The 23,395-nt window shown below is 42.3% G+C and overlaps 1 protein-coding gene across 4 annotated transcripts in view; it reads left to right on the top strand.

Moving 5' to 3' along the window:
• Positions 1-23,395, top strand: part of AMER3 (APC membrane recruitment protein 3) — a 39,670-nt gene that overhangs the window by 3,281 nt on the left and 12,994 nt on the right. For 2 of the 4 annotated variants that reach the window (XM_039380135.1, XM_039380138.1), the window contains exon 2: positions 3,646-6,684. In XM_039380135.1, coding sequence (XP_039236069.1) covers positions 3,667-6,666 — 3,000 coding nt within the window. In that variant the 5' untranslated portion in view covers positions 3,646-3,666 and the 3' untranslated portion in view covers positions 6,667-6,684. Of the gene's footprint in view, positions 1-3,645; positions 6,685-8,497; positions 8,621-23,395 lie in introns of those variants that run through there. The other 2 variants (XM_039380137.1, XM_039380136.1) reach the window with 2 other exon arrangements.

Below are 23,395 nucleotides of genomic sequence, written 5' to 3'. Positions count from 1 at the left end.
AAGATCTAATTGCCGGTTTAGACACCTGTGAAATCCTAAAAGTGAGAAGCTGGTATGATCAAGCCAGATAAAAGTACTGTTTACTGTGGATGGGAAGTCTCAATGCTGCTGCACCTAACATTGTTGTAAATGACAACTAAACTGTAGCCCAGTACAAGATTCAACAATGTCCTCTATTTAAACCCATGTATTTTGGACAAGTAATTTCACAGACACTAAAAAAGAGGTCAAGTTTCATTACCAAAGAAAACATCCAGAATCTGTTCAAAACAGTATAACATAGTCTCAGTAGACTGACTGCTGGTTTCCACAGGTTTCTGTTTTTCACAGTGATTTTAATTGCAAATTGTATTTCCTTTACAAAGGTGGAAATCAGTCCCTCATATGTCTTTTATCCCCGTGGAAGAACAGATATACTGCAAGTTAAGTCCAAGGGAAGAATAATTAAAAAGGAACACACAGGCAATAGTGTAGCTGAGTGTAAGGGTCAAGAAATCCCAGAGAAAATGTACCATTTTTTAGATGCCTAGAATAATTTTTCATGGAATTTTGATTAGCTTTATATAAGTACTGGAGGGTAACTTTCCCTTACAGCACTTTAATCTGTTTGTGACTTCACTGGTACAGCTTCTGGGGTTAGAGATATAACTTGTGTCCCTGCAAAGACAAAAAATAGATATCATGGTGTAGTCCATTACAATAAAAAGGGCTAAAATACAGATTATTGATATATATGTCTATATCTAAGATATAGAAAGAGAGTAACATCACATAAACATTTGTTCTGTATTTGGGAAGAAGCTCATTGATAATTTATGTCATATGAGGATGAAGAGGAACTCATCGTATGGGAAGTTACAAATGTTTTAAAAAGTCTGCAGACTCTGGTGGTCTGTCCTGAAGAGCCCTCAAAGAATTGACTGAGGGGGTCTTCCTTTTGTTGGTGTTCATTCATAATAACATTTTTAATGTGGAAGATTCCCGAAGATGAGACAGTCTTAAAACAGAATAAGCAGGATGACACAATGAACTAGATACTAAGTCTGGCATGAATCCTGTGGGAATATTAGGGAAAAGAATATATGGGATTAAATAGAGACATGAAATAATCAGAATACAAAGTTGGTGGCTAAATATATAGTACATATTAAAAAGCCCAAACCAAACAAAAATCCCACAAAATCTAAATGACATCTAACGCCTTTTTCCCTCATCAGAGGAAACTGAAAAGGTAGCACAGGCTACCATCAGTGTATCTTACATTATTATACTACATATATTCTCAGTACAGATGTTATTCAGGCCATTTGGGCTTTCATGTTAAAACTATTCATCTAATCTATTATAAAAAAAAAAAGAACAAGCCCTAAAGTGTCTAGACCCAGTTGTCAGACTGGTTATCCACTGTGTTTCTTATAAGGGAGATACAATTCAGATCAAACATTACTTTATTACAAAGATTATCTAATAATATCCTGAATTCTTAGCTTTACTAAATGTCATAGTTGACAATAAATAAATCCACCTCTAAAAGCCTTTTTAATCCATCTACAGATAAAGTTCCTAAGTATGCAATATCCTACAAAAGTGACCCTTGCTTAATACTCAGAATGGGCAGAAACAGCTGCAGGACTTGAAGGAGTTCTACAGAACATTGTTATAAGGCTGGCATTTGCCATGTCACAGACCTCTAAGGAGCTTCTCAGCAGCACCAGGAGCTTCCCACAGGGACACAGTACCTACTTCTATACTTGCAAAGGACTGAGATGTCAGGCACTTCATTTTTGGGATATTAATAACTGGTCTTGCATCAGCCGTTTCTGATTGTTTTCACGACTCTGTTGGAGTTCTACACACTGAATCTCTTGTCGATCACACCTTGCTTTTCAGGAGGAGTGTAATCCTGTCCCAGTGACCTATTTCTAAATATGCAAAACAAGTTTCCCGCAGCATCAGTGAACTCCAAATACCTGACAGTGTAGTAAAATGTTTACTGGCTTCCATTAAGAATGCTCTGCAACACTCACACGCAGCCCCAAGCACAAATAAATGTGCCAACATGTCAGTCATACTGACAGACACCCATCTATCACCCCCCACCGTGTCTTCCAGAGCATGTCAAATATTCACACTCTACCCTTACGTTTTCTGCCTTTTATCACTGACCTACATTTAGTTGTAAATATTGCTAATCACCTGCTAGTTTGCAGCTTCTGTGAGCAATGGGCTCTCACTGATCTGCCTGCTGGAGCAGAGCTGTGGGTGACAATTCTCAGATCTGCATCTTATGAGGTGCTGATCAGAGTGTGGACATTCCCAGCAAGCCCTGGCGACTGGAAAGCCTCTGGAGGCTACAGACAGCTGCTGTAGTTCCAGGTAGACTGAAGACCACTTTAAGTTGTACTTAGGAGTACAAAGGCTTGGCTTGGTGCTGAATTTAAAATCTCCCATTCAGTGTCTCCAATTGTTTAGTTATGTCTAAACAATTCAAAACAAGATAAATCATTAACTGAGATTTCACTAAGGAAAGATCCAAGCATGTTCTTTCAAGAAAAGGGCTTGGAATTACTGTCCTGCTTCCCATCCAGTAAAAATCTGTTCTTTCTAACAGCTTTTAGAAAGTGTTTGCTTCTTCCCTGACCTACCTTTATGTAACTCCACTGACTTACTCAATATTCAAGTTGATACAAGACAGAAAAGGATCAGGTGTGTCTATGAAATAACTGCTGGAAAGCTGAAAGCAACATGGCTAAAATAATGAATGACTAAAAAGATTTATGAAAACATAAAACAGGTTCAAAACTAAACCATATAGGCAGAGCCTGAAACTGCCATTGATACAGGTACTAGAGTATTTTTAGAAATAGCTAATCAATGCACAGTGCAGATTGAACGTGCCAATGCCTCTGTGTGCTACACTGTTCTTTGTGAATCGGAGATGACTCTTCTGTCATAATTAACAGTGATTTTTCAGTATGGCATTTTTGACTTTTGACAATAAAAGTAGTAGTGCAGAAAATGTTCCATTATGTTCAGGAGGAAGCGAAGCAAACCCAGTAATTCAGTTTCAGCTCATTTCCAGGGTAGTACCAAGGTTTATGGATTTTCTATTCACAGGTAAGGATTATTTTATTATAAAATGAGTATCATGTGTCAAATGTTTGATCCATTTTCTCAGGAGATTTCCCACATTGAGCTCTCTGTCCTCCTCACACACACAGATTTATGAGCTGCTGCCTCCCTGATGCACACATTTGCATGGTAAAGTTTCTCAGGAGTTGTTTTTCATTGATGCCTCTTCTACTTTCAGAACAGGACCTCTATCTTGTTAAAAGCCATACTGAAGTCATAATCCTCAATCCAACCCCCCTTATTTCTAACATACAAACTGTTCTCTGACCCTCAGCTACCAGTCCATAATGTGTACTGTCTTCTCCTCGCTGGATCTTCCAGCCAACACACCTTCAGCTTCACTCAATCTGTTTGTCACGCAGTACCAGGACTCAGTGATGGAAATGTCCAGTGACAGACAAACCCAATTCCATAATGCTTCAAATCCCTCCCTTTGTTCTCCAGTTGCTTTCCAAATTTACAAGTGCTAGCCACCAACCTCACAGTAGTTGTGTTCTGCTGTTTTCCTTCCAGAAACAGATGTGAGGAAGCAGCATGGAGCTCAAGAGAGGAAAGACCTTCATAAAATCCAGTGTGCAACATGAGAAAGTGCCACCAGGGCATACAGCTCCTACCAACAAAGATGAGATGGGGAAAGACAAAAAGGCAGCTGCAGAGGGAAACCAAAGTGTGGCCGAAGTCCAGCTGGCATGTTTGGCCACACACAAGAGCTACAGATTTTCTACCAGAGCAACAAAGAATGGAGCTGGTGACCACAGCCTGGAAAAATCATCTGGGTCCTCCTACAAACTTGTAAGGAAGAGTAAAACCCACGAGTGCGTTGCTGAGGCAGACAAAGCAGGGCACTGCAGCCCCAGCAGCAGGGCGTGTGAGGAGGGGTTTTCTGGAAAGGGTAAGGGCAGACTTGTCAACAGCATCAGCTTTTCAGGGATGTCCAGCTCCAGCAGTAAGAAGGAGTGTGTGGTCAGCCCCAGCCAGTCTGCCTGCAGCAGTCAGATGATTGATTATAGGAACTTTGTGCCACAGATGCCTTTTGTACCAGCTGTCGCAAAAACCATTCCCAGGAAGAGGATTTCCCTCAAGAGATCTAAGAAAGGGCTCAGAGATATATTTCATATAAGAAAAAATAAGCCAGACAGCCTCACATTTCTGGTTGAGAAGGACAAGAACCTGTCCTCGCCAGGTTGCAAGAGTGAGTTGCCTGGGCGTCTTGCAAAGTATCTTTTCAAAACTGGAGAAACATTTGCAGCTGATTGTTTGTCACAGGACTGCTCAGACAGTGAACTGCAGTCTGACTCCTCCTATGACTGCTGCAATGCCCTGTGTGAAGATGTTGCCTCCCTGAAGAGCTTTGACTCCCTCACCGGCTGTGGGGAAATCTTTGCTGATGAGAGCTCTGCTCACCTGGAGCTGGAGAACAGCAAAGACCTTCTGCTGAGGCGAAGCAAGCACAAAGACAGCCCTGTCATGGGCTCTTTCCAAGGGGGGGTGGAGCAGCTGGCCTCTCCTGGCCAGAATGAGACTGTGGAATTTGCAAAGTTTTGGGACAACATCAACAAATCAGTACGGCTACATCAGAGTGCTCTGTTTGAAAAGAAGCTGCTGAAGATACCTGGTTCTGACACAGAAAAGATTAAAAGTCAGGCTGCCATACTGGTGACAAGCCCCCAGGTGTCACCTGATAAAGAAGGAGACAATTCCAAAGACAGCTCCACAGAAACAGAAACACCGAAAAGTGAAAACCAGGAATCCACATCCACAAGCGATGAAGGCTACTATGATTCCTTCTCTCCTGGACAAGATGATGAACTGAAGGAAGCTCAGACCCCTGGTGTCCCAGGTAGATTTCCAAGAGACAGCTACAGTGGAGATGCCCTTTATGAGCTATTCTATGACCCAAATGAAGTCAAAACAAACCCAGTCCTTGATGATGACTTGTGCACATCAGAAACTGTTTCAGAGCAAGCCATTGAGATCCCTCTGTCCATTTACAGCTTTCACGTTGGAGCTGAGGAGAACATGGCTTCCCAACCAACTCTAGACATTATCAGCCAGGGGTTTTTCCACAGCTCGTGGAAAGGCAAAGAATGCTTGCTAAAGCTCTGTGATACTGAGCTCTCACTGACTATGGGGATTATAAACTGGCTGCGAAAACACTCAGGACTCATGTCCTCCCCTGACTCTCTTCAGAGTCCTCAATCACAGCCAGAAAAGTCCAATGATTCATCAGTCCTGCCCAGTCCCAGTCCAGAGCAGGAACTGAGCACAGAAGCTCAGCAGGAGAAACCAAGCAAGGAAGATTCTAATGCATTTAATGTATGTGTGTCTTTGGATGAAAGCAAATACACAGCCCAGGCCTCTTCAGTAAACACTGCTGAAAGAGGCCACAGCCTGGACTCCTGCCCAAACACATCTAACCTGGATTTCCAAGGAAGAGAAGGGAGTCACCACAAGGATTTTTCTACAGTGCCTGGGACTGTGGAAACCACCAGATCATCAAGTTATGCACCACAATCACAGGCTAACGGAGGCAACCTGCAGACATCTTCAACTGACAACGAGAAGGTGGCAATTTCATTGGGATGTGAGACATCTGGAGCTAAAAACCCACTGCCAGAAAAGCTGAACAGAGAGAATGGCTCCCAGAGCTCTGAAAATCCTTCATTAGATGATAATCACGAAGTAGAATCATGTTACTCCTACAAGACTGCTGCAACCTCACTCCTAGATCCCCTTGAGAGGGAGGACAGAAACAAGCCAGTGTATCACTCTCTCTCTATTTCCTGTGACAAACCACCGCAGCCTCTCACCCTCAGACACTTCCAGAGCTACATTAGCCCCACACCAACAGAGAGCAGCACTAACATAGTGCAGCTCTTAGAGCACTGTGTAACACAGGTGGCATCATTAAAAATCAGCTATGAAAACAAGCAGCTGGAGGACAAATACATCGGGAATGAAATGAACAGTATCATTCATAAGATGTCTCGGTACAAAAACAAGTTATTGTTGCAAAATGAATGCAGCTGCAGTGCTCAAAATCCAGAATACACCAGTATTCCTAGCACAAACCAATATAACTACGAGACCAGTTTACAATCCAGCAGTCTGTATTTGAAGCAAAATGGGGAGCAAATTTGCTCTGAAGATCAGAAAAGTAAAGCAAAAATCCTCGATGAGGTCACTGGAAGCAAGATAAATTTTGAATATGCCCAGCTAGATAATCAAGCACTCTCCTATTTAAAGGACTTCAGTCTCAGCCCAAGTGACTCTGCCCCTGCGACATCTCTTAGCAGACCAACGTTTTTACCTCTCTTTAGCTCTGTCTGCTCAGACATACCTGCCACGTTCTCAGGCAGCACTGCTGTCTCTGTAGCTGACTCGCTGCAGCTCCAGGAGGCCAAGCAGTGCAGCTCAGGGCCCTGGGCTTACACAGAGACCCCCTGCCAGGGCCTGGCTGGAAGAAGCGTTCTGTCCCCTCTCCTAGAGGCAGCGGCCCCGGATGCAGCAGTGACAGCAAGGAGCCATCAGTAACACACCTGCATGGAGAAGGTGAGTGCTCCCAGGAAGTGCCATATTAAATGTGAAATGAGTAACATCTGTTCCCTTTCCACTGAGAGACACTTACAGCAGCTGTCTGACGTATTCGAGGTCTCTCAGCTACGCAAGGGTCACACAAGAAAGCCAGGGATCTTGCAATCTTCAGGAAGAGCTGAAGCCAAGGCATGCTCCACATGCAAGGCTTGACAGGCTTCTCAAGAGAAGGATTATAGGGGCTGTGCTGCACTCAAGCATTTGAAAATCCTTGAACCACACTTCCACAGCATAGGGAGATCCAGAATTTGTCCTCTGGCATAGAGTAAGAAACAGCAGATGAAGCACTCAGCCATTGTGCCAGTTCAGGTTTGGCTGTCACGTGAGGCTTTGGGCCAGAGCAGGTACCCTCTGTACACACTGTTCTAACTCTGTGCCAGTAGAGAACTCCTCTGTCCTCCAGCTGCTGAGAGGAATTCTTGTAGAAGTACAAAACTTGTGGAAATCCTCTATCGTGTGCCCTGCCCAATCTGACAGATTGGCTGGACTCTGCCCAGCCCTGGCACTCTGAGAAGATCTCTCTGGAGGTGGTGGAAGAGGGGAGGAGGCTGCAGCAAAGACCAGGATAGAGAATTAAGGAACAGCTCATTATTGAACAGAGGGACACAGGGAACATAACACTTCTCTGGCTCTTGTTGCTCACAGTAGTGTGTCTGCTTCTGGTCATCTCTAAAGGCTTCCTAAGCAGCACAAACTAAAAAGGACAGTGTTTCTCTCTGCATGAGGCAAGAACATCCTTACATTTTCAAGTCCGTGGAGGTTCAGCCACCCACTTGGCTATTTATATCATTGTGGAAGTGACCTTGCCCACTAACAAGTCTCCCATTGCAGGGAGCAACATTTTTTAGGGTCTGCATGAAGTTAAGGGCCACAGACTGTCAGTTTTCCATACCCTTTATTAACACATCATTCAGTTATAATCTGTTCATCAGTGAATTAGGTCTTCCTCTCCTGAAAGAAGTGATTCTAGTTTTTTTTCCATTTTTGTTGCAAGCAATGCTGCATTTGTGAAGTTTCTGCTGACTAGCAAGTCACCTACTTATGTCACCGGATTTTTTAGCAGAACTTGTCATTCAAGAACACATCACTATCGTTAGAACTACTCGCCTCTTTTAGATATTTCTGAAATTAAAAACTGAGTAACAGGCATGGCAAGGTTTGTGCTAACAGCTAGTATATGTAAGAAACCAGGGCTAGGCACAGCTTTTTTAGGTTAGAAGAATAGATCAACATATGCATGGCCTGATATTTTTAAGTTGTTGGGAATATTAATCCACAGGGTACTGCTAAGAATATCCCTGCCTTCGCAGGCTAGGAATGCAAAGGGATTCTAATTTTGAGGAGCTGCTTTCTGGTAGAAACAGAGAAGGGAGTCAGAGCTGTGTGACTGTCAGGAGTGGTAACAGACTGTATCTTTACACTGAACAAGACATAACACGAGCAGACATTCCTGGGCTGGGGGCACTTTCTTTGCATTGTATTAAGTGGCAGCTGCTGTGTGACACCACGTGCCAGCACTGACAATACCTGCCAGGGCAGGGATGTGACACAGGTCACAGATGCAGCATCACCTGAGTCTCAGAGAGAAGGCAATTCAAGTTTTTTCCAAAAGGGAACTGTTGGTTTTTGATAGAGGTTTATCTAACAGTAAAAGGAATGGCACTTCAGAATAGAGATGGAATTTGCCTTTTTGTAAGGTGACTTTAAGGACTGGGCTCATTTCAAGGAATCATTTTACTGCAGCCTTGATGTTTGTTACAATTTCTTACAGAAAAAAAATTAGACAATAATTAAAATGGCTTTTAACATGGTTAAAAGAACTGGCTCTAGTGACAGATATAAACACCGCCATGTGACTGAGTTTTCCTACGCAGTATCTCTTGCCTGCCCACATTCCCAGATGGCCCACGGGTTTGCCGGAAACTTTAAATCTTTGTGAAGATGACTCAGGATCTTTGCCTTGATCACGGGGGTGGCAGTGTAAGAGAGGCAATACACAACATGGTGTCACCCCTGAATCCATGGAGACAGACATCATCGAGAAACACTCCTACGCTGGACATGACTGTGCAAACCCCAAGAGCTTGTACGTAAAGAATGCTTTAAAATGCCTCGCTCGGCAGCTGTGAGAGAAGTGACGGATACAGAGGTGGCTCCTGCTTTGTTCCTCAGAACAAATGCAGCCCCTGCTCCTGCCATGGACTCCCAGATCTGACCTGAAGGAGGTGGGAAGAAGAAGGTCAACTTTCTTGCCGTTTGTCACGGGGCACAGGAAAAGCTCATATCAAAAGCCATTAAAATCTCCAGGTTTCACCAGTCCATCTTCACATGTCCCAGTGCCCACAGTAACAGATGAGCCCATCCTCTCTGCTCCAACTGGTGTGCAGGGTTCCCCTGAGCCATGCCTGGTCTCTGGGGCTTCGCTACCCTGTGATTAAGAGTGGTACAAGAAATGCCAGTCACAGCTTCTCCTCCATCTCTCCCTTCCCTGGCATTTTAGATAGAAAGCTGCAAATGTCTTATGTCTGAGCTCACCAGGAATTTGAACCCTGGCAGTAAAGGAATCCCAGGGGCAAATGGCATCCTTACGTGGGAATATAGAAGGCTTATGTAGAAGGTGGGAATTACCAGCAGAAAGTGCAATGAAAGGTATAATTTTCATTCTTCAGCACCTAAAGGCTAGGATTTAGTGAATGCAGTCCAACTCCTGAATACAGAGAGGATTTTTAGATCTATACATTCATGGATCATAGAAAACAAGCTGCAGAAGTCTGTGCTTTTTGATCAGATGTTTTTCAGCAGAAACTTCATCTTCAACAAGGAAACAGTCCTCAAGCAGTGCATTGGGATATCTTTCCCAGCTCTAAAGTCTCTGGAACTAACCAAACAGACAACACCGCATATCATAGCAACTGGACACAGCTAGAACAAAACACTCTCTGCAAACAACACCATTTCAGACCACTGAGCTATTTCTACAACGTAATGGGGTTTGAACTGCATCTTCCATTAACTGTTAGATGTGGCAAAGCAATAAAACCCATGTGTGCCCCCAATAATACGTGCTCACTTCATTGAAATGCCGAACTGCCACATTATGCTCCAGTTGAAGACTTTGGACGTGTTTCAGTGATAGCCCTGAAAGGAGTGCATTGCAATATGCTTGCCCTCAGGTCAGCAAAAAATACATAACTGTCAATCAAAGAGGGATTGCTATAATAGATAGGGCAGCTGTAGATGAAAGGAGACAGTATTGCATGTGTGATTGCTGTTATCAAGGAACTGAGATTCAGAAGCAGATGAAATACAGCCCAGGCACTGCAAGGTGACAGAATAATGTGTATGTGATACTTACCAACCGAAGGGCTACCCACAGTTTAGGCAATTCCTGTAATGCTCTTTATTCCCTGCTCGTTCAATTTTATTACTTCCTGGTTCAACTTCATTCCCGTTCTCTTAAATAAAGTCGCATTTCTTCCAGACAGATAATTTCTCAATCTGTCAGGCATAGGGAAGGCAAACTGCAATATTTGGATTTGATAAAAAGGAAAAGCAGAGTGGAGCCTCATCTGCATATAGGCAATTGTCTGATAAACTACAATATTAATTTTCAAAATGCCCAGAGATACCTTAATAGGTGAAAAATAAAGGCAGAATCCCCGTGCACACAGGAGGAAAGTGCATGGTAACATTCAAAGTCTGGTGTAAGAAATCCTCGTGTTTCCATGCTCTCTCTATGGCACAGCAAAGGGGTCATCTCTCAAGTCTCACATGATAAATTTTATAAACAACAAAGTGCAGAGACAGACAGCACATTTTCTGCATTGGAAGTGCCTCTGGCTCTGAAACATACACCTGCAGAAAGTCAGATGCCCAGATGAGGTTGCAGTGAACTCGATATTGAACTCATCTGACAGTCCAGCAGCCACACACACACACAGAGTCACATCCACACACACACTGCTGGTCAGAGAAATGCACCACCAGGTACAAATGTACTGTCTGTCACACGTGGTGCTGTGCAAGCAAAGAGCAGGGAGACAGAGGTGACAGGTCACTGCCTCTGCTAATACATTTGAGTGTTAGTCACCATGTGCCCAGATACTTGGGTTAAATGCTAAATTAAACGATTTTCTCCTTCATTAAACACTGTTGCTTGTGGACTTGGCTCTGTCTCGCTGTACTGTCTCCATGGTACTTTGTCATCAATGCTCACTCTACCCAAAATCAGAATTCTATCAGGAGGAAGAAATGGTCTTGCCAGCTTACTTTCTAGAGAAGGGGTTTTCCACACAGTTATCAGCACAGATAATCCCTCAAGTGGCAGATGCACTATAATGTGTTTCATTTTAAAACTGAAGAAATTGATTTGCTGCTTTACTCGTTACTGCAGCAGGATGGTTTCCATGGATACAGCCTTATAGGGGACTCTATTTTTCCCCTGTTGACAACAGTACAGAAAGCTAAATTCTCATCTTCATTGCACCAGCATAAATTTGAAGCCAGGGAAATGATTACGAGATTTAACCTTGAGAGCAGCAATTGGCTCTCAGTCTCCTTCAGCCTCAAATTTGAGATTTTCAGGGGGATGGCAATGAAGGGAAAAAATAAAGGAAAAACAGCTTCTGTGGACAGCAGCATGGGCTGAGGGACAGGAAACAAACACAATGCCTCTGTGTGAGAAATGGGGAGCAGTCAAGGCAGAATGCAAACACTTTAACTGCTTATTCAGAGGTTTAATGTGTTCTCATTTAACTGCAAAAATACAAGTCAAGTTTGGGCTATATAAGTTTGACTATAGAAGACCTTAGAATTATCTGCATGGCATTGAGCCTGTTGTTTAAAAGAATCAGTTGTTACCATTCTGCAGAAGACCTTCTTCACTTCAGTTTTGCTGAGATGGTCAGGAAGGCATAAGGGTTGGGAAGAAGGGGGAAGTGAGACTTGTGTCCAGTTACGGAGGCCTCCAAACAACTCTGCATCCCACCTCTGCCAATGGGCTGCAGTAGGTGCTTGGACAAGGAGTGTCAGAACCACAGCAAATGGAGAATTTTGAAACCTGAAGTAACCAGCCTCCAATATTCTGCTAATCAGCACTCTCTGAGCTGGACAGTGGCTCCTCCTGTATGTCTGGGTTTAGTGCTCCCTTTCCCTTTCCCTCACTTAAGCACAGGAACTTCAAAGGTTTCTAATTCGTGTTATGAACCTTGTGTTGTTTAATGTCTTTAAGGCACCTCTTAAAACCTGATGTCTATTGTGCTGTACATACCAGTTTTGCTTTGTAAAACTTCCAAAATATTCCTTTTGAATTTCCTCCTTTTCTGACATCTATTTGTCCCTAAAACAGACATTGTCCCATCTTGTGGCCTAGCAACACTCAGGAAATTACAGATCACACACTGGTGTGATTTAGGGCAGAGGGGCCTCTGTGTAAACAAAGTCTGAGATTACAGGGAGATGGAAAGAACAGAAATCCCCAGCACCAGTAAATTTTTCTAAAAAAACCCACAAAACCAAAACCACCCCCCCCAAAAAAAAAGCAACCAACAACAAAAAAACACCCCAAAACACAAAAAAGCCCCAACCAAAAACCTCCACCCAAACCCAAAATTGACCATCCAGTGAAAGGTATGAAGGACTGTTGTCATGAGCACAGTAGCACTGTGAGCCTGCACTCTTTTAAGGAAATGTCCAAAATACAGTTCCCCATCAGGTCTTACAGAAGGCTGTTCTGTTTTAAGCAAACTCTCCTTGTCAGTTCTTCCAGAAAGACTAGACTGCACACATCTGCTGTGGCAAGTTTCTTATGTCACTCAAACCATGGGGACTGCATCTCTTTTACATTTGAAGGTGAGAAAGATATTCACAGTTCTTGGACAGTAACAGAGCTCAGAAAAGAGAGAGAAAGGCTTTCTTCTGTGAGAAGGAAGTACTGTGTGTTAGGTTTTCCCTATGGAGCAAGGCAACAATCTGAGCCTCTCTCTACATGCCCTGTGTCAGGCTATTCAGGGAAAGCTTAAGAGATCTTGTGGCACTTAATAATAGTGGCAGCCAGTGATGAGAACTGCACAAATGATACCAAGATACTGCAGCCAGCAAGTTTCTCTCTTCCCACAATCAGCTGTCCTCCACTTTAAAGTGATTATATCACCCAAGGGGAGACTGTTAGTCTGCAGGTCGAGATACAGGAAAGACTACTGGAGACCCAAGAAAAAGGAAGGTCCACTTTGTCCTTATAGAGAAAAGGAAGTCAAATGCAGATTGTATTGCCCCATCTCCTCTTCACAAGTCTTCTCCCATTGTGATACTTTCCTTTCCAAAACTACTTCTTTTTCCTTTCATGATAACTTTCCCTTTAACTTGCCCCAAACGGGCTCAACTCTTCCCTCTCACATGCTGTACATTCCTTCTGCTGCCTCTCACAGACCAAATCTGCTTCAAAAACCTTTTTCCTTTCCCGCATGGCTGCCAAGCAGACACCTCACAAACAGTTCTCCCCACCCTCTTCAGGAAGGTAGCCTCTTCCCCAGACTCATAAGACCCCTAAATCCCCATCTCACTGGCTGAGTCTGAAGCAGTGGGGAACAGCTGGGAAAGGAATTTCACACAAAGGAAGAAAAGCCATAATTTAGAACTGGCCCTTTCCTATCACTCGTCTCCCTGTTTCATTCTGCAAAGGAAATGTGCAGACTCTACAGAATCCAAACCTGCAGCATGTTGTAATTGATTATGCACAAATTGAAAATGTGCTCAGCACACAGAGCACAGAGGCTTCCCCAGCACCCACAGTGCCAGGCCTGCAAAAGCTTTCAAGCTCTGTTTAACTCCACAGAGCTAAGCCTTGGGTTCTGTGCTTTGCTCACACTACAGATGGGGACTGAAGGACATGGGAGAATCACAACCCAAGGTTAGGCAGGATTAAGGATTTTTTGCCACCCCCCCATCACTTCTTTGTTATGTTTCTCCACCTCACAGCCAACAGAGGGGGAAAAAAAATCAAGTCAGGGTGGTTTCTGGGCTGTGATACACAAACAGGGAGCTGCCTGCTGAGAAATCAATGGCAAGACAAATTCCGTCTGACTTCAGCATGGATGGAGAGGGAGCCTGATGTACAGCAGGAGATATTAGGCAAACCACTGCATGGGAAATTCTCACAGCTCCAGCTTTTCAAAGACACTGTGCCCTCTGCTTTCAGCTGCACTTTTAGGAAATGCTTGATTGGGTGTTAGCCTTAATTAACCCTGATGCAGTTGCAATTTTGAAATACGGGAAGGGTGTATTTTACACGAACATCAAATGGTGCTTGTCAGCAGCAGGAAAAACGTTGAGGAAACGAGCGGCTCTTCCGCCTGTGTCCTTTAAATAGAGGATGCTGCAATTTGTGGCTCTTGCAGAAATACCAGCTCAATCTCCCTTCCTTATCTATTCTGTCTTCCCTCAAACATACAGGCAAGTTGGGTTTTGCTCTGACAAAAAGCGCTAAGTAGACTGTTGCTATAGCAACCAACTCCCTGAAACCCATTTATAATTAAGATGGTGGTCTAACCACCCAAAAAATACATCCTGCAAAACCCCTGGGTTTGCAGCTTCCTAGGTAAAAACTGTGTGCTTTTACAGTGAGTCCCTCTGACCAGGGCAAGGTTGGTTAGGATGGATTGCAAGAGTGGGTAGGTCTTTGGAAGTAGTTTGCTACTGAGATAGCAAAAAGACGTCAGGAAACAACAGGGTTGCAATGTAAGGCTTTTTTTTTTTTTCTGCTAGGTTTCTTAAAGCTTCAATAAAAAACAAGATCATACTTGAATCATCTCAGCTCTCAAAAGTACTCTTCAACCGTAACCTGTAAAATTTTGGAACACCTAATGAATCATACTTACAAATTTTGAAACGCCCTTAGCTTTTTTTTTTCCTTCACAATTCAAAAGCTGTTTTAAAATCATGCAATAAAAGTAATTAATAATTTAAGAATTATTTAAAATTATTAATTTAATTAATAATTTTTAGAAAAAGGTATGTTAGTTTTCCCTTTAGTGTTTACTAAAGGAGATGACAACTAGATTGAATGACTTAATGTGATCCTTGAAACACAAATTAAGAATGGATGAGGTTCTTTTAAAAATGGCATTTATTGCTGATTGAGGGCTGTATGATGTGAATGACAGAAAATGAAGGCTTTATGTCATGAGATTTTATAGTGATAAACATATGTACAGACACTTAAAAGGAAGATGTCTCTCTTGCTCTTTTGACCTCTGAAATTTACAGGTTTTATATTATTAAAGATAACGTACCCATCAGTCTATGTAAAAATTGTAATGCCTTCCACCCACAGTGGCTTGATCAAATAGCCATCAAACTATAAAAATAGAAAATGCTGGGGCAGCTTATTGTTTCTCAAGTTAGATTATACTCTATTATAATGTGTTTCAGACCCGCTTAATAAAGGGCCATTTAGGCTTTCAAGTATTAAAAAAATCCAAATATGAAGTGGGCTTTTAAAAGAAATCCAGAGACCAAGCACCCTTCATTTAACTGAATAGAGTTTACTCTAAATATTGATTGTTCATACTTTACTTCCATTTTTCTACTTTTTGTTTGTTTTCTTGGAAAAATGTATGTTTTCTCTTTATTTCTTCAATTTCTTAGTAACCGTGTTCTAACATTTTATAGACTAGTAGTAACCTCAGAACCACAAACTGCAAACTGCTGCTCTGCAGTGAAGATCTGAGCTCTCCAAACATTCTAAATCTCATGATCAGAAAAGAAAGGTTCCACTTTCTAGTCACTTTCCTTCTTTCTAGCTTGGTCCTACCCCTTGTCATTCACCAATGTCTGTCACGACACTGGGTCCTGTTCTGCTGCTCCTGTCTATGCCTTAACTGTGCTTTTGGGAAGCTGTGTTTTTGTAAGGCCAAATCCTGTAGCTCATTTTCAGCCTAACAAACAGTAAACACAATCAGGAATTTTTATTGATTTAAACTGATAGGATACTGCTCTTAATACCTGTGGGATTTCCTCAGAAATCAATATCAGTAATTACCACCATCAGTATGCTCATGTGACCATACTGTGTTCTGTTTCCCCACATGAGCAGGGTAGCATTCTTCCCTGAGCTGAATTATGACCTATGACAGGAGGTATTCTGTCTCCAATTAATAAAGAAAAAATGAAAAAGTCTATAATGACAACTATTATTGGATACTAACTATTATTGGCTTAATCAGCCATATTTTGGATTTTCTACAGGTAAATGATTGAAACTCCCAGTTGCCCACACTGGCAAAAAACCAAACAACCCAAAACAAACACCAAACAAACAAACAAAACCCACAAAAACCTCCTCACTGCAGTTTCTCTATTTCTTTATCTAACATTATACCTTTAAAATCAAAAGGAATGGAATATGAGGCAATTCAAATGAATGTACATAAATCATCTGACTTCATATTGACTGTAATTATGATTTTTCCTCTAGGAAATATAAAAATCTTTATGCTGGAAGTCAACAGTGAATAATAACTCTTTACATTTACCCATGTTCTATACTTCAAGTTTTGGAGACAAATTCTGTAAGGTACAACCAGTCTTGTGGAGGAATACACTCTAAAAGTGCAAACTTTACTACTGTCCCCCAGAACAGGCCTGGGGTATAAGGGCAGGAGAGAACCAGAACACACAGCTGGGTCACTCTTCACCTGAGCTGAGAACCAGGCAAGCCAGCAGTGAGCAATCAGCAAAGGGAGGAGCACAATCCTCTGCAAGCCAGCACCACTTGGCTTGGGCAGGGGGCACCAGATGGCCCTTTTGGCAATTCAGGGAGCCACTGACAGGATTCCGAAGTGGACGTGGTCACCAGGCCTGCACTGAGCTGCAGTTACTGTAGATGAGCTGATGAGGAAGGAAGCTAAAGGAACATTGCAACATGCATAATCTTAAAGAAGGCAATGAAAATTTTTATGAAGTACTGGTAGCTGTGAAATCTAGAAGTGAAACATTGGCAACAACCTAAGCAACACAATTTAGGCATCCTATAGGCACTTCTTTTATTAGACTTCTCAAGGTCACACTCCTCTTTCCTGCACGTGCCCAGGATACACAGGCAGTGTACAAGAGAGCTGGTCCTCCCCAGTCAACACAACATCTGTTCCTGCGTTCCTGTGAGGCACAGGTTTCTTCAAGTTCTGACAGCTCTCTGTGATTTGGGCTTTTCAGTGGGCTGGGAACACCTGGATAGTGGAAAAACCAAAGATAATATGGGCTTTGGGGAGGGCACTGCAGTGGGACCAAATATTTTTCTGCATGGCAGAGCTTCCATCTGGCCTGGCCTGCTAGAGCAGCCAGAACCACAGACAAGCCAAGGTTCTGGGAGAGCAGAACAGCAGACACAGCACGTTCCCACACATTTACACTGCGAGACACCTCAGCCCTGTGTGCACAGCCTGCTCCATCCCCAATCCACGGATCACGGAGCATTCACTGTAATTGCAGACCCACCGGTCCCCTCTGACTCCACTCAGCGGTTTGCCAAGAAGCATTGTTCCCTCCAGAGCACAGGGCATGCACTAGCCTTTCACATTCCCTCTTCACAGTCTGCTTCACTGCCAGCCATCCCATGGTTTCTCCATGCCCGTGGGACACAGTGGGCACAGACTTTGGCCCAAGAATTGCAGTGCTCAAACCAGCCAAACAGTTTCGTCATCGGGGCCGGTTCTATTAATAAATGGCCCATTAGTCACTGTGGTTTCTGATGGGATGCTACATGTGTTAAAAGAGTGAATGCTTCACGTAGCTTCCAATTAGCTGGGAAATGTTTTCTGGTTCTTTGCCTAGAAGGACTTAGACAACAGTAGCATTGTTAGCAATGAACTGCCACCTCCTAATGTTGAGTTACAAGATTTAGTGGGTTACTAAACTACTACTGACCTTCTTTGATTTTTTTTTCTTAATTACTCAGGAAGCTTTTGAAAGATGCTATAAAACAGATATTTCAAATTAACAGAAATTGGGACAGTATGTATTTACAGTAGATGAGTTTATTTGCAACTCTGTGGCACCAAACTATCGTTCAGAAAAAAACCCGTGAGACAGGATTCCTAAATATGTTTTAGACTGGCTTCCAAACCAATTCAGCAAAACCAGTCTTATTTAAAGAAAATTGCCTTTAGGCAACTGTAGACCCTGAACATTCTCCATTAGGATGTGGGATCAAATTTTCTTACTACTAAACAACCTCTTTGCAGTTCTGTGCTACTGCCCTGCTTCTGCCTCCTCCTTCACCTCTCTTAGCTCTGATTCCTTTCTGCAGCAGGGGGGGAGGTGCAGACCTGAAGCCTCTTTCCTGCCACCAGGAAAAAGGATACAGAGAGAACAGTTTGTTGTCTACCTCCCTGTTTTTCCTTGTATATTGTTTGGACACTTCAGGAAGGTCTTCCAGGAAGGAACCTCCGGAAGGAACCTCCAGACCCTCTCCTGCTCCTACTGGTGCATCTGCACTCCTCTTAACTGTGTCTCTTTGCCTTGAAGCAGAGAGAGCCTCTCACCCTCAACCTGACCTGCTGGCATTGTAGTTTCAGTCCTCATTGTATTTATCAGCTCAGGAAATCTATAGAAAGTATTCTGTTACCTAATGAGAATGTCATATGGCAATCACCCGCAACATACAGATCAATAAACTTCCCCTAAAGGCAGTTGTATCTCACAGCAATCCACTGAGTGTTAGAATTGAAGGCACAAAAATTTAAAGTGAGCACAATACAATGATGAATAATGGCCCAGTACAAACTTTTTTTCCTAGTGGAACAAAATCCTACCACTGAGAGAGCTTTCTCTAGCATCCAGGAAGAAAATCCTTAAGTCAGTTAAGACATAACTACTACACAGCTCAGCGTAAGGAACATTGAAAACCTTGTTTTACTATGATTCCTGACCTTCTACAGGAACTAGTCACTTAGTTCCTTTGACATAAATCTATAGTAACATAAATACCCAAAGCAGCATAATCAATTGAAAAATCTACTAAGTTATTAATTGACACACAGAATACTTCTTTGTGGTTTTGAGGCATACCTTAAAAATCCATCTCAGTGAGAATAAAAACGTGTTTTCATCCAAAAACATCAGAAAAGTTCATTTCTGTAACTTTAACTCATTATTGGAACAATTTGCCAATATTTCAGCTATGCTTTCACATTTCCCTTCCAACTAGTTGGCAGAACTAGTCATTTACCCAAGTTTAACTGAAGATTAGAGATTTCTCCCTTAGGTTATTTATTGGGCAGCGGTGCTACTTCTGCTTCTTTCAGAAAACTCAGTTCTACTTTCCTGTGACCACTGTTTGATCCCTCTTCTTGCAGGTTTCCACATTTAAAGTTGCTCCTGGTAATAGGCTAAACTCTCTTCTACTGAACCGTCCCAGTGTTAGGGACAAGCACAAATCAATCAATGCTGGCTAGCAATGGGTCTGATTTTCCTTAAAAGTCAGGCTTTTCTTCAAATACAGTCTCTGAAGATGGGAAGGGGCCACCTGTGGGACTGATCTCTGGTTTGCACACCACTGTCAAATACCTTCCAAACTGGAAACCTTGAATCAATTTATAACTTGGCATTAACTGCATTTCCATGAACATAAATACCTAAGAGTATGAAGTACAGTGATTTCTGGAAATCTTGTGTGTTTTATGCCTTGGGAGCTAGCTGAAAACACTCACAAAATCTTTGCCTTTTTATCAAAATCCCAAATTTGGAAAACCTCTGCTCACCTCATCCATGGTATCAATGAGGTTCATTCAAAGAACAGCAAAGAATGAAGGCTTAGACTCAATTTGTAGGGAAAAAAATTTTAACAGAAATGACAAGATTCTGGAATTTCTTCATAGTAATTCACAAGGCTGAACTTAGGCCTTCCATAATTCAAGAGTACTTCTGAGTAATTCTCTCCTCATAAAAGAGACAGGAGGAGAAAGAGAGTTATGATCAGTTATGATAGACAGAAATAGATTGCTGTCAGGCAGTTGCAGAGAGCGAGAACATCCCCCCTGAGCCTTCTTTCCTCCAACCTTAACACTCCCAGCTCCCTCAGCTGCTCCTCATCAGACTTGTGCTCCAGCCCCTTCCCCAGCTCCATTGCCCTTCCCTGGACACACTCCAGGGAATGCCTTTTGTGTTGTGAGGAGCTCAAAACCGAACACAGGATTTGAGGAGCCTCACCAGTGCCCAGCCCTGGCTTTATCAGCCACACTTTTGCTGACACACCAAGGCATAGCAGCAAGCTATGTACCATTGGAACTGAAGTGTCATTGAAATCACTTTCTAGTCTTTCTTCTCCAAGTTTTCGTTAGACATTTGAGCCATAAAATACAGAAAACTTAATTCTGCTCACTGTGTCCTTCCAACCTTTTAAGTGACTTTCTGAAGAGGATGCAAATGGAAACATGAAATGCAACACATTATTCAGTTATGATGCCTAAGTAGCCACTTTGCATCTTTTAAATAAAACAGGATGTTCCCATGCTGTGTGGAGATGCTTTTACAATGTAGGGGCCTTTTAACTGATGCATCTGCAAGAATACAAATGCTTACAAAACACAAATTTTAACTGTGTAAGTCCCCCGCCTTTATCAGGTAGAGTTCCCCTCCCCAGAAGGTCAGGAGCAAGAAGAATGCCATGTTCAGCTAACTGTGTTGCAGTTGGGCACCCTTGGACTTATTTTCCCAGATACTCCGACCCATTCTATGTTCACATCATTTAATGGACATGCAAGTTTACAATAGAATGTGTCCTAATTTTTGGACATGGGGGGAAGGGCTACAAAAGAGCCTTTGCTGGGTTATGAGAAGTAAACAGGTCAGTGATTCAACATTTTCTGACAAAGTGCTGAGTTAAGTTAAGCAAACTTAACAGGCAGTCAAGATGATGCTAAATCACAGGACAGATTCTTAGGATTGACTAAGCACCATAAATCCAGTGAATTCCCTTTCCAAAGTCTGACTGCATGGAAAGGGAATACTTGGATGGTTAAGAAAAAGCATTCAACACTATTATAAAAAACTGTCAAATTGCTGGGTCACATTCATACTGGCCAATTTCCAGCTGGAAGAGCAACTCTATAGGGTTGGAAATACAACAGCATAGAGCATCCTACAACAATGACTGGAAAAAAGGAATGCAAAGATGACACGGAAATACTGTCTTCTCCATTCAGCGCAGCTCAAGTGTTACTGCAGAAAACTCAGCTACACTTGTAGTACCTTGCACGTTTTCCATCCTTATCCAAGCTGATCTGCCCAGATACAAGATCTATGGCTCACAACACCAGACTCCTGGTAATAACTGTTAACAAAAAGACCTGCTAAACTTCACACAGAAGTGGTGTGTTTAACATTGAGCATTAGAAAAAACTCACAGTGTCTCAAAAGAAGTATGTGAAACCACAGAAGGGTTTGCAGAATAACTAACTTAACATCCAAGGATGCCTTAAGTTGTGTAGCACTCAGGGCTCCAGGAGTCTGTAGTCTTGTAGTCCCTTCAAGACGAAGGGAAATGAGGTCATCCCTCAGCACAAAATCTGCCCCACAGTCCACAGCCCTTGTGATCTGTTGTACCCCATCACTGGCAATGCCAGAGATTTAATCTGGCAGGAACCAAGAAGTTACAAAGCCCAAAGGAAGTAATTTGGGCATTTGCCCTTTGCCTGCCCCGAGGTGTTTACCAGGGCATGTCCTAGACTGACTCACAACTTTTCCTTCCTTTTTTTTTCCAAGAGACTGCTGTTAAGTCAAACCAATGTAGCCATACAATCAGTTCTAAATAAGAGGGTCATAAAACTTACAGAACTTACTACAGCCCAGCCCAGTTGCTGTTTTTATGTCGTGAGCATTGCTAAACATAGCACAGGAAGACTTCTTTCTCCTTCCTCCCCACCCCACGCATGGCTGACAGCATGACATTTACCACATTCACAGCCCTCACTGTTAAAAAAAAGAAGTTATCTTCCAAAATTAAAATCACCTCCTTCAGCAAAGTGAACAGAGTCACTCATACTAGTTAAGATGTAATTTATATTCAACTCTCTAGTTATCTGTATGACATATACTGAACCTAAAAGCAAGTTTTTAAAATAGATCTTTTTAAAATACACTAAAAATATAACATTCTTAGAATAAATTCTTTGTTTTATTTGGATCACCATTTGCCACTGTAGCTTGTCAGAAGCAACTGAGTTTCTTTAACAAAGAAAAGCCTGATTTATTGCTGGAGTTTGACTAACAGTATAAAAAAAGCAAAAATACAATGCTGATATTTTAGAATCCTGTAGAAACTGTCCTTTTAAAACACACTACTAAAATGGATCAATTCTAAACTGCAAGCTGAAAGCACAAGATTTTATCATCATCAGTGCTTTTCCTTATAGACCTTATCACACCATGCAGATTAAAATTCACGGTCTTGTGTGTCTAAATTTAGGTTTTAAAAGCAGACCCAAAATTCTGACTCAGCCTATATATTTCAGCTGTACATATTCCATTGGGTCAGGCTATCTGGATGTAAAACAGGGAAATTCTAATTATATGAAGAAAAGAAATGAGGAATAGTTGAAATCATCCTGCTATTGAGCTAACTGCAGGCAACAAGGAGGGCATTAAGCGGATCAGTTCATCAATAATGGAATATGGAGACTTTCAACACTAAGTAGGTCAGTGGTACATATTTCTGTTTTACCCTTGGATAGTCACTCAGCAGCCTACTCACAGTGAACTCATGCTGCCTCCTTTCTCTTCTTACCACACAGTCTTCAGCACCACAACATTTAGCAAATCCTCCCACCCCTGTTGAGAACTTGTGACCTGAAAACGCATGGGGACTGAGGCTGGAGAGTTGAGGCTGTCCAGGAAGGTTGTGCTGAGAAGTGCATTGATATTATTTGTTCTCTATCAGCTAGGGGTGTGTAAGGGAACAAGCTTGTGTGGCTGCTGAAAGGCACAATCGTGCAGAAATCTACCCCTGAATTGTTGTATTAAATGGCATGCCTCCCATCAACAGACATTGTCACAAATCCAGGGAGATTCTTCCAGAGATTTGAGTGGGTTCTAAATCAATACCCAACATGACTAAACCATAACGTTTTGTGGTACTTCTATGAAGCAATACTGATAGCTGTGTCACTTTTGGTTCTTTTGCTAAGAAAATACCAATAGAAGAATGGAAATGCACTATTTTGGAAGTCCCACTTTTCCTTAGAGGCTGTAACAAATTATTTTTAATTATTTCAGTTAAAGGAAATTTGCTCTTTCTTCCTCTTTTTCAAGTTATTGCCACAGGGATATAAGTGGAAAGCTGCCCAGTCAGCCTACCAGATACTTGCTGAGTCTCTGCTGAGAAAATTTCAAAGCTGATAGAAGAGGAGCTGTCCAGTTCAAAGTCATCATCATCCAGCCCTGCAGGAGAGTAGCACAAGTGGAAATGCAGAAGCAACTGCCTATTCAAAATTGAGGGCAACCGTGACATCCAATACCTTCCGTAAGAAGGCTCTTGATTGACTAACAGAAATGTGCAGCAGGATCCTTGCTGGGCACAGTCATAACCAGCCAGGAGATCTGGGAGCCAAAGGCAGTGTAAAAAACCAAAAAGATTATTGGTCACTGAAAAGATTTAATAGGCATTATTTTTACTGCA

Source organism: Pipra filicauda, unplaced genomic scaffold (genome assembly GCF_003945595.2).
Source record: "Pipra filicauda isolate LSUMZ 115617 unplaced genomic scaffold, ASM394559v2 scaffold186_size1760508_pilon, whole genome shotgun sequence".
Lineage (NCBI taxonomy): Eukaryota > Metazoa > Chordata > Aves > Passeriformes > Pipridae > Pipra > Pipra filicauda.
Note: the sequence above shows the minus strand (reverse complement) of the source record. Positions and strands in the feature narration are given on the sequence as shown.